The following is an 18,442-nucleotide window of genomic DNA, read 5'->3' as shown; positions in this document are numbered from 1 at the left end:
AAATGAATTGGAATTACAATGCTCTGGAGTATTCAGTTTCATTGTAGATATAGTACATAGAGTAATAGATACTATATAACTACAATTTAGCATTAGTTATGTAGTCAGGTATTAGCAGATAAGGCCGGGCCGATGACGCGCCAAGCCCCGGCAACTTTTTTTGATTCTCAACGCTCAACCATTCTTTCGCAACATCCAAGCTGCTCACCAGATGGCCTCCAATCCCGGAAAGAGGAAGGAAACTGCCTCAGGGCCCTATGGCCCAACGGGAGGCGCAGCTCGACGTGCCAAAACCTTCGATGCGCGCCAACTCGCCGTGCAATCAACCGATGCCGCCCTCTCCGCAACGGGCGAACTCGATGTCGCCGCGTATGCCTCCGCACGAGCATTCGAGATCCAAGCCTTAGAGGACGGAATTCAGCGATCAAAAACTGCCTTGACAACGCGGGCTTTTCAAAAAGTCCCCCGCGCCCTACGACGTCGAACGGCAAGTCACAATGTGAAGCGGGTCCCACAGAGGTTGAGGGCGCGGGCGAAGCGTGAGGTATGTTACAGCTCCATTTACGGCTATAGCTGGCTGGTAACTGACCATGCGATTGTGTTCCGGTGAAATAGATGATCGAAGATAATACCCCGACCGTCACCGCTAGAAGACGCAAACCAACGCAGATCATGCGCATCCGTCTTGAATCTGCCCGACGCCTGCAAAACCTCAATGCCAGAACGAAGAACAAACGCCTCGCTGCGAAGAATGTTCGAGATAAAGATTCCACCACCAAATTGACGGAAGAAGGTAGTCATCAATTCAACATCGCGCCGCGGATCCCCAAAATCAAAAAGAACAAACTCTCGAGACCTCCGCCCGCCGACGCAAAATTCCGCAAGCGCCAACAGTGCAAAACATGGCTTCCTACCCACTTGTTCCATGCGAAACGGGCTCATGTCACGACGACGAAGAACCCCCTATGGCGATTCGCCATTCCCTTGTCGCCTACCGAGAAGAGCTATCGGCCCACACACAGGACACGCGGTGCTCGAGGTGCCATGGCGTGGGACATGAGCTATATGTCTACGATACAGCTTGAAGGGTCGGAGAGTTCAATTGAGGCTGTACTTCTCGCTGTTGGTATCAATAGTACAAAGGAATCGGGCCCCAAATTAAAGAAGTGGAAAACTGGTACGAGATCACATGAAGCCTGGGCCTTTGAGATGAATCACCCCACGAGGCCAACTGCACCAGTCACCATGATCTGGTGCGCTCTTCCAAAATTGGAAGATGTGGTAATGGCCAACGCCCATGAGAGTTCATCTGTTCCCAAGATCACTCGACGAAAGCTTTGGGTTCGCGTTCATCCCTCTGCCTTCCTGCAACTTTGGAATGATCTGCTCGAGGCATCAAAGCGTCAGAGTCCGCCCGTTATGGTTGAGGATCTCAGATTCGAAATCGGAAGCATTGAGATTACTGGTCCGGGCTCTACGGAAGCATTAATTGCTGCTTTGCGACCTTCCAAAGGGCCCGATAGTCAGCTTCCAGCCCCACAGAGCCCAGAGGCAATCTGGCTCGCCCTATTGGGAGTATCGAATCCTTCATCATTGCCACAAAACGCCCTCTTGTCTTTCAATATTTCCGACCCCCGACTTGAGTTCCCTCCCCGAAAGCTCGATATTCCAGACAGCGAATCTCATATGAATGATCTCGCCGTCCTACTTTCCAAGTGGTCGCCAGACCAGACACAGGGACCTTCTTCAATGTTTGATCGCCCTAGTCGCCTAAAAGCTGCTCGTCAACTCCCCAGCCAGAAGGCGATAAATCGTCGCCGTACTCTCTCGGGTCCCGGGAAGTACCCTGCCCCAAAGTCGACAGACCCACAGATTCCAGCAATCATACTTGCAAACCGGTCACGAACTCATCTGAAGCGAAACTCCGCACCCGGATCGTGGACTGTGCTTCTGCCTTGGAAATGCGTGCCCCCGGTGTGGTACTCCCTCATGTACTACCCACTCTCAAGTGGAGGCATTCCACGATTCGGAGGTGTAAAGCAACAGCAACAGCTTGCCTTTGAAGCGGGCGAAGCATGGTTCCCGGGCGATTTTCCCGGTACCCGGGCAGGGTGGGAATGGAATCAGAACGAAGCCGAGAAATCTCGACAGGAGTGGGAACGACGACCCAAAGGCCGACGTGTTGAATATGACAGTCTTGTTCTGGGCGATGGGCACCCAAAGGGGGAGATTGGACGTGGCTGGACCTGCGATTGGGAGAAACTTGTTCAAGGTCCAGGTCAAAATGTCACTGAAAACGCCACTTCCCTCAGCATAGAGGCTGACAGAGTCAAGCCCGATGTGCCATGTGCCAGCATCCCGCCATGCGACCTTCACAATCTCCAATTTGCTACAAAAGACACCAACAAAATCCTTTCAAACCTCACCAAACTACAAACTGCATCCGCGGCCCTCTCTACCGTACATGTCTCGCTAATTCACCGCGGCACTCCCACTCCCTGCTCGCGAATTTACCGTCTACCTACAAACCCTACGCTCCGGCAAAAATGGTTGCAATTGGCTTTAGCAGCCCAGAAATCTGGTGGAGGGAAAGTCGGATCCCGCAAGCCCTCTGATGTTTCTGACGACGCAGCCCGGCGCCAACTTACCGAGTCACTTATCGCCGCCGTACCTGAAGACTCCCCGTTGAATCATCCAGAGATTCCCACAGCAGATGATCTTATCGGGTTTGTCACCACAGGCAACTACAACTTATCCGAAGGCAAGGGAACTGGCATTGCCTCAATTCTATTGTCAAAGGTCGCCGAATCCAATGCCAAGCTCTCAGAAAAGAAGCTTTGCATCGTTCGATCTGCCGGAGAGAAGGTCGGCCGATTAGCAACCTGGGAGATTGTCTAATTGAGTAGTAGTTAATTGATACCCTGTGACTATGCCATCGAAAGAATTGACGAAGTTTGAATGAAACATAAAAAAAGTTTAATGAACTACAAAACGAGTCCAGTAGCTCATTTAGAAGGATAATTCAATCTTATGCAGATTCATGGCAAACAATAAAAAAAAGACGATCTATACATACAGTACAGCAGCCACACTGAATCCTGCCGTAAGACAAAAAGTGCTTCCAAAGATCGGACATGGCACATCAAGCCAAACCAAGCCGCGACCTGACGCCGCCGACATCTATCACAATGGAGCACTCTATCTAACCGACGATGCGATCCACAAATGCAGCCTCCATACGTGCAACCTCCTTCTTAAAAGCATCAACCTCCTGCCAGCAATCCAACGGCCGGCGATCATTCAATCGCAGACAACCAATAACAGCAGACTGGGCCTTGGAAACACCCTCGTCCAGATCAGCCAGCTTCCTGCGGCCATCGAGACGAGTGCGGAGCGCCTCGATATCAGCGTTCACAGAGTCGCGCGAGATACCGCGGTTCAGCTCCTGCTGCTGGACGTTCTCAACGGGGGCGGCTACGGGCGCCGGGGTCTCGTATTCGCGGCCGGCGAAGGGAATGCGAGGCGCATCGAGGTTCAATGAGCCGACGGGGTAACCGGTGCTGGAGGGGGCGACGGCAGGGGCGGTGGCGGCTGAGACGGGGAGGGAGCCGGTTTCTTTTGACGAGGCGAGGCGCTTTTCGATCTCGGCGAGGGTTTGCTGCTCGCGTTCGCGGAGGCGCTGGAGTTCTTGCGAGACGCGGTTTTGGATCTCGAGTTCAATTGCCTTTGCGCGGGAGGAGTCCGTCTGTTTGATGATTTCGAGGGTGAGCTTTTTTTCCTTTCTTCATTCTAATGTTTTGGTCCAATGCTGGTGCCCGGATTTTGTCTGCCGGTCGTTGAATTGGGGTTGGAACGAACCTCGGAGGTGGACTGGAGGGCCTCGACTAGGTTGGAGGAGAATTGGACAGGGGAGTTGCTAGAAGGAAGCGAAGGGTTAGCCATTGTTTGTTCTCTCATATGAACGGTCGCCTTGCAAAGGTCTGTCTGTGGTGCCATCCTCGGAATGGCTGATCATTGACTCCTCCATGATATGATCGAGCGGTTCCGCGCCCACCGCAAGATCGAGGCGGGTTTCCGCACTTTCGGGGCAATTTACCTGGAGAAGACATGCTTCGAGCCGCCCGCAGCGTCGGGCTTGGAACTACCAGCACCCATGGTTGTGAATGGCGAGTATGAATGCAATGCAATGCCTCAAATCGATCGAGAGAAGGGCGGGTGTGAGAGGCGCCGTCAACCCGAAGCTCCGATACTTCGGTCACGTGCGCTTAGTCATGCTCCGGTGTGAAGTATATGGCACCCCAAATGGATAACTTTGAGATTAATACGCGTAGCATGCAGATAAAGGACGTATTGTACTGTTAAAACCTTGGAAATGGCTTGTGAATATGTAAAATTTAAAGCTTCTAGCATCTTCGGCGCGGAAAACAGAAATGCTACGTCACAACTCGATTCATGATGGGATCTTTCGCAAGTCAAATCTCCCTCAGGAAATGATAGTGTTCTCAATTTGAATTCTAGATGAATTTTTCACACTTTTCGGTCATTTTAAGAATATGCAATAATACATCTAAAAGTAGATACAATAAAGAGATGCCAGATACATCGCCCAGGAGCCCTAGAGAACGGTGATATTCTCGCCGCCCTTCAGCCAGCAGATCTTATCACTGATACCTTCGTCCTCAAAAGCCTGGCGCAGCTCAGCACCAAACTGGGTGAAATGTCCCCAAGATTCATAGTGCATCGGAACGAGCACGTCGGCTTTGATAGCGCGAAAGAGTGTGGCCCCATCCTTGCCGCCCATGGTTATTTGCATAAGGGGGGGCATTGGGGTCTTCTGAGATGGGGGCATGTGCATTACCCAGGTTCATCACGGCGGCAACGATGTGAAATCGGTCTGCAATTGAGTCCAACTCTTCGATGTAGACAGTATCACCAGTAAAGTAGATTGCGTTGGGGAGACCATCACGGCCATGCCCGAAGTCTTCACCGGTCACGATAAAGCCGGTACATTCGTTTCCTGGGACGTGCTGGGTCGGAGTAGCCATTATCTTGAAGGATTTCCCTCCGATCTTGCTCTCGATCTCCTCCCATGGCTTCATGCCATGAACAGCTGGACGTGGTGCGAGGTTCTTGCCTCCATCGACGGTGGTGAAGACTCGGCGCCCGTCTAGGAGCAGGCGACCAAGCTCATCTAAGTTGTCCGGGTGATCTTCGTGGCTCAAGAGCACAGCATCAATGATAGGAAGTTGGTCAAGACGCAGAGCGGGATCTTCTGTCACTTTCAGAACAATGCGGCCAGCGTCCCAACTAGTTCCGGCAGGGAAAAGAGAAGGGATCCGTTAGGAAGTTCACTCCGTTGATAGTCAGGATCGCAGTGGCAGTGCCAATATGAGTGATGTCGAGCGTAGGAGCCATGGTGAATAAGAAATTCTTGAAAAGGATTTGATAGTTTGTGAAGACAATTGTTGAGATTTAGGCGTGTTCAGTAAAGAACACGGTTGAAGTTTGAAATTTTGTATGATCAAGTGAATCAACCAGTCTCTAGGAGACTCTTTTATATTCCAAGTTTCTCCCAGCATATGGCAAATATTGATGAAAAATCGGAAATGTACTAAGGAATCATATAAATGACAAAACATGACAATTGCAAACTTCTATCCCTGAATAAGCTTAGGTTTGAACTTTCGGCATCCCGCCCGGCATCCCGCTTGTCGGCATCCCTCCTACATCTCGTAATATTGAGCTTACGCGGAGTACCATAGTAATCAAAAATCCTCGGCTGAGGTTAAAAACCATTTATCGCGATAGCTATAGTGAATACTGTTTCAACAATCGGCCAAACTTCCTGCGCTGCGTGCAGCATTACGAGCGACCACAGGTTACTCAACTTTACTGGTTACTCCTTTCGTGCATACTTACAACCTGCCCAGGTGGGCATGCAAAATGTGTCAGAAGCTGTAGAATAAATCTCTAGTATTGAATGTAGAAGGATAATATTTTGCTTTTTACAATTTCAGTTTCGAGGACTACTAGTACTTGGTACTAGTAGTTCCTATGCGAGAGTTCGAGGTACGGTGTCTAGCCATCATCTAAGTACCACCGAGCCTTCATGTAAATTAATTTCTTAGTAAAACCACCCACTTGCATATTCAATCAAGTGCCAATAAAGCTTTTTCTCAGAAAACGGAGTGGTTGCAGGTCTCTCGCCAGAGCTGGTAATATTGAACATCAAATAGTGAAATAAAGCATAGTCATTGATAGACATGTCTGATGGATTGGAGTGGATGAAGAACGGTCTTTGGCAACAATGAACAGTCAAACAAGCAGGCATTGGGTTCTTTTCATCCCCCCCCAAAAACCAAAAACCTCGTTTATTTGGCGAAAAAGATGTTCGATATCAAAATCCTGAATTTATATTCATTTTTTCTCATATAGTTTTACCAGGCGGGATTGACCGAGTGGGATGCCGGCTACGCCCAGGTGGGCTTAGTAAATCTGCCGCATACCAGGAATCTTGCCACTCGGGCATCGGGCATACAGGGGTAGAAAAGAAACGTGACTTTCTACCCACGCTTGGCTGAATCCCGCTCGGGATTTTCTCTTCGTCTTCGCCGTATTCTTTCTCTTCCTCTTCGTTATCTGACATATTATAGAGAAACAGAAAAATCAAATGCGAACAGATGGCGTCACGCCCATATTCTCAATCCGATTTGCCTTCTTTCAAATGTAACTTTCCAGGATGCAAAGCTACCTACCAACGGAAAGAGCACTTGAATAGACACATGGCACTTCATGACCGAGGAGACCGCTTTCAATGTCCCTACTGTGATAGTGCGTTAATGAGGAGGAATGTACCATGACTGTTCTCGTGAGAAGTGTATGAGAGTGCGGGGACTAACTCTCACTTAGCGATCTTTTACGTCGACATGTTCGGAACTACCACCCAGGGAGAGAGCCGCCGGTTGCGCGGGTGCAAAAAGCCTGTAGAGCTTGCAATGCGAGAAAAGTACGCTGCGATTCTGAATCTCCCTGCAAGCGATGTCAAAAAAGGGGGATTGTCTGTTCAAGAACTCACCAGGAGACGATTCATGACAAGCCCACAGTCCAACCTGAAGAGACTGAATTCATCAGCACGAACTTGGTAGGCTCGGTACCTGGAATAACTCGCTGGGTCGGTCAAGACTTCATTGATATCTATTTTCGCGACTTCCATCCCAATTGGCCGTTTTTGCATCCTGGGACAATCGACATCCCGAACGAACCGTGTGTGCTTCTCCAATCTATGGTGATGATTGGGTTGTGGATCAAAGGCGACGAGGAATCACGAAATAAGGCGATGTCTTTCCATCTCAAACTACTTGCTTCGATTGAAGCTCAAAGAGTAGGGACTTCTAGTTTGATATTAAACGCTTGGATTCGTTGCTAACCTTACCCATGCAGTCACAGTGGTGTATTTCGAAATCTACTAGTACGCCACACCAGGACAAGGAAACAACACCCTGGCCCATGGCAACCTACCAAGCTATTCTTTTACAGCTTATATTTGCTGTTTTTGTGGCTAAAAAGGAGGCCGCTTTTGACCTCGGCCTCCGTTTTCAAATACCGGCGCAAAAATACGAATTACTCTCATCGCTCGTGGAGACATGCCGGCGGGCCGGCCTGTTTCACAATCCCAATATGCTCTTGCGACATCATACTTCTGCACCGCCTGTACTTCTCTGGGTGAGTGTGCAGGAAATAAAGCGTTTCGGACTCGCTCTTTATAAGCTGTGCAGACTTTGCTCTCGTGACGGGGGCGGCACTATTGAAAAAGGTGGTAGTGTCTTGAAAAGCAACCTGTTAAATTTGACGGACATGGATTTTTGCATGCCGGATAGCGACGAAATCTGGAATGCACCGAAGACTGGATTCATCCGACTCACTGATTTACAACAACCATCTAGGGATAATCGAGATTCGGGAGAATGGATATCCAAGACCTCGGGACAGCTGTATGATAATCGTGTCGCTTTTGACTGGATATAAGTTTCGCAATTGAGTCTGATCTAGAGAGGCTTTTCTATATACCTAGGTAATAACAGTAATAAAATAGTAGGAGTAATGGTATTTGGCGGTTCATCAACGGGCATCTGACGCTATCTAAAGAAAGGAGGAGATATCAATCGCCCGGAATGTCAACAGAGTAGCCGGCTAAACGGGCCGGCAACCTTTTAGCCAGGAATCTCTCCTACGGGTATGTTTGGTAGTATCGGATACCAGAAAGATGGATGGATTTCATATACGTTTTTTTTGTTATTTTTCTACGTCAGTTTTCCTTGTTTTCAATCGACAATGCAGGACAAATATTGGCAGGAAAGCTGCTTCTATTGGCCGCCTTGAGTAGCCTGTGTATTTGTTTTCTTTTTTTTTTTTCTTTTTTTTTTTTTTTGCACAAGCTCTTCAAGTCTTGTCTTGGAATTTTCAGCTTCATTGCCATGTTGCGGTGTGTTTTGCATATCGGCGTCGGGTATGGGTCCAATACGAATGCAGTAGGGTCCACACAGCAGATTATTCCCCCACCAGAATGTCAAATTAGAAAAAATCCCACGATAGACAAACGTCGAATAGCCGCTCGAAGAGTTAAATCTAACCTTATTTCGCAGTTGCCGCCTCATCGATGAATGAAAGTTGGATAAATTCACAGATCTAATTTCTTGTGCCGTTTTGCCGTGTTGTGGTGGTGGACCTGTGCCTGTCGGCTTGAAGGTCCGTCCACCTGCGAGGGGCAAGTTTAGGATGACCAACTGCGCATCACCAATTAGGACAATGAAGCATCGGCTTATTTTACCCTCGCCTACGTACTAATACCGAGGGCTGATGTTCAACCGTAAGCTCATGGTAACATGCTACCCTGCAAATAAATAAAGTCGTTAATTAAACGGTCTAGATCACAGTACTTCGCTAAAATTTCTCAAATACAAAAGAAATCGTCTAATTCGCACTAAGGTAATTGCGGAACAGACACAGACAGGCGTGGTAAGAGATTCATTGGGTCATTGAAAGGAAGGACTAAGTATCCTGTCACAGACATGCCACCTGGGGCCAATGCCCAGGTGTATTTTTGGTTTTCTTTTTCTTTGGTCATTTCCAAAAAAAAAAAAAATTACCAGCGAGAAGGCTTTCTCCCATAGACGGCAACTCTGCTCATAGTTAGTACGAGTGTTCGGATAATAGAAGAGGGTGGCATGGATCATACGTTTGAACATAGGCATGCAGCTTCTTATCGCGTAGCTCTTGCTTGACCACAGCATTATGAATCTTAGCGGCATCCGCACCCCAACCCAGCACTTGTGTGTACAGACGCAGTGAATAAGAGTCGATAGCTTGCTGTAACTGCACTGCCTGATACTTGCCCAGAGTCTTGAGAAACGGTTCCTTCGGCCACGGTGAGAATGGCAGGGCGTATACCTTTAAGGTGACATCCTCAAAGCCGGCATCAATCATCCAGCCTTTCAGCTTATGGTAGATGTTTAGCTCGCGACCGCTTAAATCGCCCGCCAGATTGACTGCTTGCTGCCATTCCATGATGGCGGAGTCTGGCCTAAGAGAGCCATCGTCACTCCGGGCCCACACAGCACTTTCGTGTGATTCAAAGTAGCCGCCGGGTTTGACGTGATCGAAGATCCGACGGATAAACCCTGGCCAGTCCGCTACGCATCTGTTCGTAGTGTTAGAGCGTTGCTTTGGTTGAGGTAGGAGGTGGCTAAAGCATACCCTGCTAGACATCTTGCATGGATAAAGTCAAAGTGGTTTTCTTCGAACTGCCATTCCCTTTCGAAATCATCCACGATGAACTCAATATTTGGGGCCACCCAACTTGGTTGGATGGGGCTGACGTCGTTTCCAATCACATGGGCACTGGGGAATTTTCTATCAAACGGGGTCAATCTCACTGATACCCAAGGACAGACCAAGAGGCATTCACGTACTCGGCAATGTCCAACGCCCAAATACCCGTTCCGGTTCCGAGATCAAGAATGTTCTGTGGTGATGATGTGATGGGTGCATTGTAGAGCTCTCCTCCCAACATCATCAGCCATCTGTGCCCTTTTTGTTAGCCATTGTCGCTCAGCAGATAGGTGTTACTTCACGAACATGTGGTGTGTCTGAAGAACGTATTAGCGTATGAACACATATACCTTTTGAGTTTGATGGTGCCTTACCAGATCCATTCGATCTTGTTCCTCCTCGTCATTAGGCATCCTATAATAATGTCATTAAATCACTCTTCACATCCACAACCCCCCAGAAGAGAGGTTGAAATTACATATAAGTACTCTAATCGCAGATCAATTTAGTATTGAATCGTAATACGCATACGGGGGTTGAGGAAGTTCACTTACTGTTGAGCGGGTACTGCAGTACCGCCTACCATTTTCATATTCAAAATCGAGCACGCTTGAAGAAAGGGACGTGAGATCGGAGAGCGCATCATCGAATTCACTGTTTGTATCCTACAAAATGTCAAAATATTAGTAATGCCCTGGAAATAATGAGCCGGCCTTGCACTCGGGATTGACATACGTCGTCAAAATTATCGGCCGTGATTGGACTGTGCGTGTCGACAGGGGATTGAGCGCTAGTGGTTTGGTGTGCCGATGGGGCTTGCCCAGACTCGGAGGGCCCAGAGGGCACGAAGGGGGTATTCTGCAGAGTCGAAGTCATTGTGATGGACTCGGAAGAGATAAAAAAAAATTGTAGGGGAAACAAAACCCGGAGGAGCATGCAGAATAAATAAATCCGGTCTCCTCCTTCCGTTGCAAGAGACTCGCTTGCCAGCGTGGAGGGGGCTTCTGGGTTCCAAGGTTTGTATCCAGACTGTCGGGTACTGCAGGGCATCGTAATTTTTGATCTATCTTACACGGCTGTCGCTTCTAGATTCTGTACGAAAGGCTAACTACCAATGAACTCTCCCCAAGTTGGACGGAAATCATTTCCACGCCACAGGTAGCCATCTGCGCAAGTCTTCCGTGAGATTGAAAGATATCTATACAATCCCCCCGGTTTTCTTACCCCTCAAAAATACCCCTTTAGTCAGAGTTGACTGCGGAATAGTTACCCGCGGGTATTGATAACGCATTATTTTCCATGCCCATCATTATGAGCTTAAACAATAACCATTGTAGTTCTCCGTACTTTTTGGCTCTTCATCGCAGAGGGTCTGTGCCACAGAATACTCTTTTGGTCCGAGTGCAGCTGATTCTCACCCGAGTTCTCTGTGCTATTTTGTCCACCCACGCCTCTTGCAGTCCCAGCCGGGCGGTACCCAAGTTGACTACCAACCGCCACGGACCACAAACCCCCCCGATAAAATTTCACACGTCGAATAGTATGGCGGGTGACCACATGCAAACCCCTGCTACTTTATGGTTAGTTTCATCTTTGCTTTTTTTCTTTGCCTTTTAGACGACGAATGGGCTACAAGATGCAAGCTGGTTGCTCGGTAGCCTCCTTGCGCCTCTTTTCAAATGACCCGAAGCCTCGGGTAGGTGTTGTTGTTGTTTTGCTAATCCCGGGGTGGAGTCAGACCCGTGGTTCAGTATTTTGGTCAGGATCAAAGTAACACAAGATTTACTATGGGTCCATGTTTTTCTTCGATCTGCGTTGCTCGTATATTGAATTCGAAGGTATCAACTGCTCTCTTGAGCATTCGTGGTATTGCCGAAGGAAAGGTCGAGAATTTGCGAGGAGAAGGGGAATATGGATATAAACTGTCATTTCAAGACCCATTAACAATGTCTTCGTCGTAAATCACCGACCAGACGTTATCATGTCGTTCGTCCCCTCCCCCCTTGCGGGCTGCCGGCGGGGATAGTCGATCCCGCGTCCACGACCCAGCAACTCAATTGACCCACTTGCCTACCATTCCATGAGCGGGTATACCTGACAGGTTGCTGATCTCGGGTGGCCTGAGATGCATCGCATGAATAATCGCGAGGAGCTACCAAAAGGAAGCGTGGAGGCACGACAGGCCAGGCATTATGGAGAGTCGTACTCCTTATTCTCGGGGGAAATAGAGTCCTTTTCTCCAAGGTGATGCATCGCCGGGTTGGATAGACTAGACACAGGCCATCTTTCAACCAATTTATCTCATGTACCAGTAAGAAAATCCCCAGGCTGGTGACATTGGTAGGTATCACCGTCGAAACGGAGTTCGGGAGCGGTCCGGGCCACACGCCACGAGGTGACATCACAGTCGGAGATATTGAACCCCTGGTAACCGATTTTGTGAGATCGCAAGGCTGACCATCGAGGCAAGACGCGATCGGAAAAATGACTCGATCAGCGAGTGGGATTGCAGGATCAATATAGACGTGCCAAGGCGGACCGGAGAATGGAAAGTATAACCCCACTTCCATAAATTGACAGCAGGAGTCGAAACGAAATGTGCGTCAATTTAGGCTAGAGTATGATATGGTGGTATTTTGGGTTGAAGGGCTAACATTTCAGTCTCTGTGTTCGGAGTGTACGCGTAATGGTGGAAGTGTATTCAGTGCTGCGAAAGAGAGAGAGAGAGAGAGAGAGAGAGTGGTGTAAGAAGGTGAAGAAGGAAGCTATGGACGGCTGCCTAGCACTCCGTAACCAAAATATTGGTCTTGGGGAATTTTGTAGCTTCCCAGACTACCCTTCCGGCTTGAAGCATCGGATCCGTGACAGAAAGAAGGGCCAAGGTTGATATCTGCCCCAGTAGTATAATATCAATTTGATGACGGGTACCTAGGTATCTACCCAACCATTTGCTCAATTTCATTGTCAAATTTGTGTCAAGCTACTCGCGAAATCCGTCGATATCTTTGGTTTTGGAATATTTGCATCTAAGAATTGCACAGCCAGATATGCTTCTCAGACTTCCAATCTGATACTTACCGAGACGCATGACAGTGAACGCTGCATCTATGAATAGATAATATAATCCCATGAAGCTGTTATATAAGGAATATCTGTCTGAATTTAAGATACTACCAATAGGGCAGTGGTATCGTAAACGGGTTATTGAATCACTTAAGTTGTGACCGTAAACAAAAATATTCAAGGAACCGTCCTCTGGGCTGTGGTCAATATTCGTACCCTTGAATTGAGGTAGTTTTTTCGTCATGTAAGATGTAACTTTTTCTTTCTCGTCTTTATCACTCAGCTAGTCTGTTTGTAATTGAAACGTTTTCGGGGGGCAAACTCCGGGAGAAATCCGTTTGATAAGGCTTTAGGCTTGCCAATTAGAATTGCATAAATATGTGCTTCATGCCTTCATCTCTAAGAAATCTTTCTTTCCTCTTCAACCACTCTCGATCTCATCTCTACATCTCTAATTTTCAAACCTTGGAACCTGATCTCCGGATTACAGAACCTCCATCCAACTAAGACGACCTAACTATCAAAGCCAACTCCTACTTATCGTCAAAATGTGTCGTAACTACACATCCAAGTCAGATGCTGCCCGCATTCAATCTAGCCAGGTACGTTACTCGTTCTAGGTATCAAAAATGTATGATATCTTTTTAAAAATTCTCCTAGGCAAAGTCTGGGGGTGATATGTCCTCCGGCGGATTCGCAGCTCGCGCACAAAGTGCTGGTGATCGAAACGTGAAGTCGGAGTCCGCATCTTTTATCAGCTACTCGAGCGAACAGTCCTTCAAGGGCCAGGGAACACCCGCCAGCAGCAAAAGCCCTACATCGGGTAGTGAGAAGAAATAGTTGGGGATATTTACAATTCGCATGATAGCTGCTTACTTTGGAATATTATGAGTATGACCACGACAACATTATGTTTGCTTCGGATATTTACTCTTTGCCCTTTCAGGGGAAGAATGATGCTAGTTGGAGATATTGCTCAGGAATAGGGTCGCGAGGTCAATCTTTGCTCTTTTTTGAAAAAGTCAAAAGTCCAAAAAAAAATCCAGAAAAAGAAAAAACCCAGAAGATAGAAATACTATTTTCTGCAACCTAATTTCGTCTATTTTCTCTCGTAGGTTCATGGATTAGATACATTCTACTTAAGTACTTCGCCTATACCTAGGTAATTAAAAGCTGTTCTGTCGTAGTACCTAGGTAATAATATGCGAATTAAAGTTGCGGAGTTGAATCAAGTTTCTTTCTCTCGGATTAAATGGGAATTGTATCTCCTGTTTGTGTTTTTAGCCTTTTCCCAGTGTCAATACACCTTGATGGCTCTTCATTGCACCTTATAGCACATTTTCAGGCTCGTTGTAGTAGGGAAATAACTAGATTTTATTTTCGAACGCAGACAGCTTCAACATTATTCCCGTCCAAGTCGATGATGAAAGCCGAGTAGTATGGTTGACGACTCATCTCCTTCCGTATACCAGGTCCTCCATTATCTCGACCTCCGTGCTCCCTTTCGAATAGTTAATAAACAATAGATCAAGGGGATTCCAAAGTTCTGGAATCTTAGGAATAACTTAATACTCACAATGCCAATCGATAAAACTCATCAACAGCTTCATTGCCTTTCCCAAAATATTAGTGTTCCGCTGGATAAAGTTCTTGGAGAGAAACTCACTCGGTGCATCAAATGCTATGTGAGTAGCCAAGGGAGACTTCTCGGCAGGCAGTGTTTTCAACCAGAGATATGGGTAGTCACTACCATAACCGACCAAGTTGCCGTCATTGACCCGGATCAGCTCACTGTAACCGACCGGTTTGAGGATGGTACGATAGAAGGCCTGCAAGCTTTGTGCCTTGGCCGCAGAGGCCCAAACAAAGATATGATTGATGGTCATCGCGAATGGATTTGATTAAGGATATGCGCCCAGGCGTAGAAGAACCTTGGAATGAAAATAAAATCGCTACTTGATATGCCGGGTTACCACAGGCATTTATGCTTCCCATGGCTCCATCCAAGTTCAACTGATTGGCTCACAGCCTCAAGTGCAGAACCAACCCGGAACTCCGAGTTCCCAAGAAATGTTCTAGGCAACAGTAAGAGATTGGAGCCTAGTATGCGGTTGGAATATTTTGCTTAGTTCGTTGCGTTTGTAATAAATGCGGCTCATTATGATCCTCCCGGACTAAAAGCACTTCAAGTTAAATCCCATCTCTTTAGCACGTGACATAGTTTAAAACATTATTTTAATGCCGTGAAGCGACGCAGCCATCGAAAGCTTGGAATGATCTCAAGGAAAAGTCATAAATCGAATTCTAATTGGCTTCTAGACATGGAAACGATAAAAGAAACTAACAATCACAATCGCTTTCTCACGCAAAACGCACATCGAGATTTTTGCAGACGTAAATTAGAAACCTGGGAGAAAAATCAGTATTGGTTTCAAGAAAGCTGCAGACAGAGGACATACCCTTCTCAGTGTTACCCTCACCCATACTCTTGCTGCTGCTGCTTCCACTCTGGATAGCACCCAGGATACCATCCATGTAAGGGGCACCGCTCCACTTTTGGTGAGTGAGAACATCGACGCCGAGCTCCTTCTCACGCGCTTGAACTAGACGGACGTATGCCAGCATACCCTCCTCCTTGAACGCGCGGGACAGCTCAGTGGTGATGGTCGCATTGGTGTGCAAACCGGCGAGCGAGATCAATTGCAGAACGAAGCTAGAATTGTTGGTTAGTTGGCGATCCTAAGAATTTGATGTCATTGATACTTACCCGTGCTTGGCAAGGTCCCAGATAAATGACTTCAGGGTTTCTTCAGTGAATCCCTGGCCCATCCAGTTGAACGATGGGCTAAGGTTGTATACGAGCTTCTTGCCCGGGTACGCGGCGCGCACTTCTCCGGCAAGCGAGCCGGCCTTTGCAACGTCGGGGTCGCCAGTCTCGACCCAGAGTAGATCGGCGAAGGGAGCGAACTCCTTGGCGCGCTTAGTCGCGGCGGGGAATCCGGCATTGTAGTGGTAGAATCCTTCGCGGGTTCGTGGGCTGTCGCAAGACCATACAACCGGGGTCTTGGAGTAGTCATTGGCGAGAGCACGACGGCGGGAGAACGAGAGATCGGGGTTCTTCTGGACATAGCTCTTGTAGGCGTCTCGGGAGGATTGGGGGGCACCTTCGGCCTCGAGATGGGCATCGACGGCTGAATTTTGTTAGCAAGAGCTAATAGAGTCAGATTTGGTGATTCATACCCTCGTCAAGAGTCACAAGCTTGTGCTTCTTGACCCAAGCAAGCTCAAACGCATCGATATCAGCTGGCGAGGCGCCCTCACGTTCCATCGCCTGCAGGGTCTCCGCCAGGGGTTCCAGCTCCTCCGCGACGCCGAGGATGAATTCGTGGTCGCGCACATCAATTGCGCTACTGATCAAGCGACCACTCTCGGAGTCGGTACGAGCGATGACCAAGTTCTCAGTTCCCATCATGTCCCACTGGAAGCGAGCAGCGGTGAGGCGGTTAATGTGTTCGCCGATCGGAACAAGGACCTTGCCCGCGAGATGACCACACTTCTTTCCACCGTGCATTTGGTCCTCGAAGTGAACAGCTGCTGCACCGTTCTCGGCAAAGAGTTTGGCGAGCTTGAGAACAGCGGATAGACCACCGTGCCTAGAAAAGTGTTAGCATGTCATTGGTCTTGACTATTCAGTCATGTAGACCAAACGTACCCGGTATCACCGTCTGCGACAATCGGTCGCATATAATCCACATAGGGAGTGTCCTTGCGCTGTTCGGCACTGAGCTTTCGTCGGGTATCCCATTGCTTCCGATCGTGCATTGACTGCGCCTTGAATAATCGTTGGACCTGGTTCGGTACGGTGTTGTAGGGGTAATCGCCGAAGTCGGGGGAGACCTCGTTAGTGGAAGTGAGGAGGGAGGAGCAAGCCCAGCCGGAGATATAGAGGATCTCTTGATTAGGAGCCTGCTGGGTCATTTGAACAGGGTCAATGGCGCCCACTGCGTGTGTATATAATGATTAGTCCAACTGATATGATCGCATTGGTAAGGGCTTCCAACTCACTTGTATGCACCGGTTCGCCCGCCGCGGCGCGCTCGTTCAACAGATTGAACAACTTGCGAGCCATCAGGGAGCTCGGGTATGTTTGCTGCAGCGATCCACGCTTGCTCACCACATCCTCGGCCGTGTAGGGCCGCTTGATACCCTCGTAACGAGGAGAGTTCCACCATTCCTGCACATCGCGGACCTGTTGTTCGTATAGAGCATCTTCAGCAGCACCGGCCTTGTCTCCTGTTGAAAGCAGCTGGTATGAATCGGATGGGAGTGTCGTTGACACTGGGGGGCTGGACGGGTGGGAGCGACATCCGAGGATAACCGCATGTGAAGGCACGCAGGGCCAGGCGAGATGGCGCGGTGGCGTGAGGGAGCTGAGGTAGCTGGCGCGGAACTCGTCGTGATATTGTGCGAAGCATGACTTTACTGAGTAGCAGACGGCGATTGTTGAGGATAAATCAAACAGAGTAGAGCAGGGGAGAGAAGAAAAGGAAACAGAGAAGAAAGAAGGTCGGAGATGTTGACAAGGGACCGAGAGTACCTCGGACCGGCGTGGTTACTAACGAATTGTGGGGTTTCCCCAATTTCCCCACCTCCGAGAACCGCTAGCTGACTCATCTGCCCGCTTTACCCGCAATATCCGTCATATACTACGAAGTATGCACATCCATGTCCATGCCGATTGAAATAGCCGATTTCGGTGAATATGCAAACAACTTCCTAATTATTTTGTTAGATTGTGTTCACAGGTGCCACATCCTGAGTCCAAATTCTAGTCAAGTTTTGCATTTCTTGGTCCCAAAGAGTCTTCGGCATTTGCTTTTTGTTAGCTCTCAAAAATACTTATACAATTTGGGTGAAATGGTGGTCTTACAAAGTCAACCATGTCAAACCCTGAAAAGGGTGGTAATGTTTCTAAACTCTGTGTTGGCTGGAGGAGGCTATAGAAGTTCGCAGCCTGGTTCGGAGCGTATTCACTGCTGTTCAACCAGAGATCCTGTTCGATTTGCTCTTTGGCATTGGTATTTGTTGCATTCATGCAGTCCATGGTACCAGTGTTGCTTTCAATAAGGCAAAGCATTGTTTTAAGGATGTCGGCAGCTTTGATAGTCTCAAGCGACGAGCGCGGGCATTGTTTCCAGGATGTATAAGATGCGTTTAGCGTCTCAATAAGCTCCCCCGAAGGTATGTTTCCTATGACTTGGCTTCTCTTCACTCGGTTTAATATCGCGAGGGATATCACCATGGCCGCAGTTAAGCAGTCACATATAGAGCGCGATATTCCAAACCACACTTTGTGACTGTACTGAGGCTGGGAGAAAATCCCTTCGAATAGTTCTGTTTGACAATAAAGGACTTTCTGGGCTGCAGATATGCATTCAGTGCGAAAGGGATCGAAGCTTGGTTCATTGTGTCCATTGATCAAGTATCGACGGTATAAGATGCACCTGGCGCGTTGGTATGTCATTTCAAGTGTGAGAATACATATCATAGT

General features: G+C 48.2%; 8 protein-coding genes across 8 annotated transcripts; 3 read left to right on the top strand and 5 right to left on the bottom strand.

Annotated features, from left to right (window-relative positions):
- Positions 1 to 145: 145 nt before the first annotated feature.
- On the top strand, positions 146 to 2,898 carry N7533_013483 (ribonuclease P/MRP protein subunit POP1; the record flags this gene model as incomplete). The annotated part of the gene is made up of 2 exons (XM_057110133.1): positions 146 to 544; positions 616 to 2,898. Coding segments are annotated over 2 exons (2,682 nt in total), but the record flags the coding sequence as incomplete, so codon positions are not given.
- A 304-nt stretch (positions 2,899 to 3,202) lies between these two features.
- N7533_013482 (Mic19 family protein) lies at positions 3,203 to 4,155 on the bottom strand (the record flags this gene model as incomplete). The annotated part of the gene is made up of 3 exons (XM_057110132.1): positions 3,203 to 3,778; positions 3,859 to 3,916; positions 4,097 to 4,155. 3 exons carry the CDS (start codon positions 4,153 to 4,155, stop codon positions 3,203 to 3,205), a joined length of 693 nt encoding a protein of 230 aa, XP_056952834.1.
- Positions 4,156 to 4,730: 575 nt separating this feature from the next.
- On the bottom strand, positions 4,731 to 5,415 carry N7533_013481 (MBL fold metallo-hydrolase; the record flags this gene model as incomplete). Its single annotated transcript, XM_057110131.1, has 2 exons — positions 4,731 to 5,217; positions 5,309 to 5,415. 2 exons carry the CDS (start codon positions 5,413 to 5,415, stop codon positions 4,731 to 4,733), a joined length of 594 nt encoding a protein of 197 aa, XP_056952833.1.
- A 1,265-nt stretch (positions 5,416 to 6,680) lies between these two features.
- Positions 6,681 to 8,025, top strand: N7533_013480 (uncharacterized protein; the record flags this gene model as incomplete). Its single annotated transcript, XM_057110130.1, is given in 4 exon segments — positions 6,681 to 6,831; positions 6,910 to 7,057; positions 7,069 to 7,381; positions 7,441 to 8,025. The coding sequence occupies 4 exon segments, from the start codon at positions 6,681 to 6,683 to the stop codon at positions 8,023 to 8,025; spliced, it is 1,197 nt and encodes a 398-aa protein (XP_056952832.1).
- A 1,117-nt stretch (positions 8,026 to 9,142) lies between these two features.
- N7533_013479 (class I SAM-dependent methyltransferase) lies at positions 9,143 to 10,704 on the bottom strand (the record flags this gene model as incomplete). Its single annotated transcript, XM_057110129.1, has 9 exons — positions 9,143 to 9,179; positions 9,236 to 9,697; positions 9,754 to 9,909; positions 9,969 to 10,079; positions 10,135 to 10,145; positions 10,203 to 10,242; positions 10,307 to 10,317; positions 10,383 to 10,493; positions 10,564 to 10,704. 9 exons carry the CDS (start codon positions 10,702 to 10,704, stop codon positions 9,143 to 9,145), a joined length of 1,080 nt encoding a protein of 359 aa, XP_056952831.1.
- Positions 10,705 to 13,439: 2,735 nt separating this feature from the next.
- N7533_013478 (uncharacterized protein) lies at positions 13,440 to 13,731 on the top strand (the record flags this gene model as incomplete). The annotated part of the gene is made up of 2 exons (XM_057110128.1): positions 13,440 to 13,493; positions 13,552 to 13,731. 2 exons carry the CDS (start codon positions 13,440 to 13,442, stop codon positions 13,729 to 13,731), a joined length of 234 nt encoding a protein of 77 aa, XP_056952830.1.
- Positions 13,732 to 14,456: 725 nt separating this feature from the next.
- Positions 14,457 to 14,777, bottom strand: N7533_013477 (uncharacterized protein; the record flags this gene model as incomplete). Its single annotated transcript, XM_057110127.1, has 1 exon — positions 14,457 to 14,777. One exon carries the CDS (start codon positions 14,775 to 14,777, stop codon positions 14,457 to 14,459), a length of 321 nt encoding a protein of 106 aa, XP_056952829.1.
- A 513-nt stretch (positions 14,778 to 15,290) lies between these two features.
- On the bottom strand, positions 15,291 to 17,366 carry N7533_013476 (methylisocitrate lyase ICL2; the record flags this gene model as incomplete). The annotated part of the gene is made up of 7 exons (XM_057110126.1): positions 15,291 to 15,298; positions 15,351 to 15,604; positions 15,659 to 16,082; positions 16,132 to 16,544; positions 16,604 to 16,892; positions 16,957 to 17,184; positions 17,270 to 17,366. The coding sequence occupies 7 exons, from the start codon at positions 17,364 to 17,366 to the stop codon at positions 15,291 to 15,293; spliced, it is 1,713 nt and encodes a 570-aa protein (XP_056952828.1).
- Positions 17,367 to 18,442: the final 1,076 nt, after the last annotated feature.

Source organism: Penicillium manginii, assembly GCF_028828005.1.
Source record: "Penicillium manginii strain IBT 31320 chromosome Unknown utg000011l:1.0-1395921.0:1.0-1396616.0, whole genome shotgun sequence".
Classification (NCBI taxonomy): Eukaryota; Fungi; Ascomycota; class Eurotiomycetes; order Eurotiales; family Aspergillaceae; genus Penicillium; species Penicillium manginii.
The sequence above is the reverse complement of the archived record's forward strand: the minus strand, read 5'-3'. Positions and strand labels throughout refer to the sequence as shown.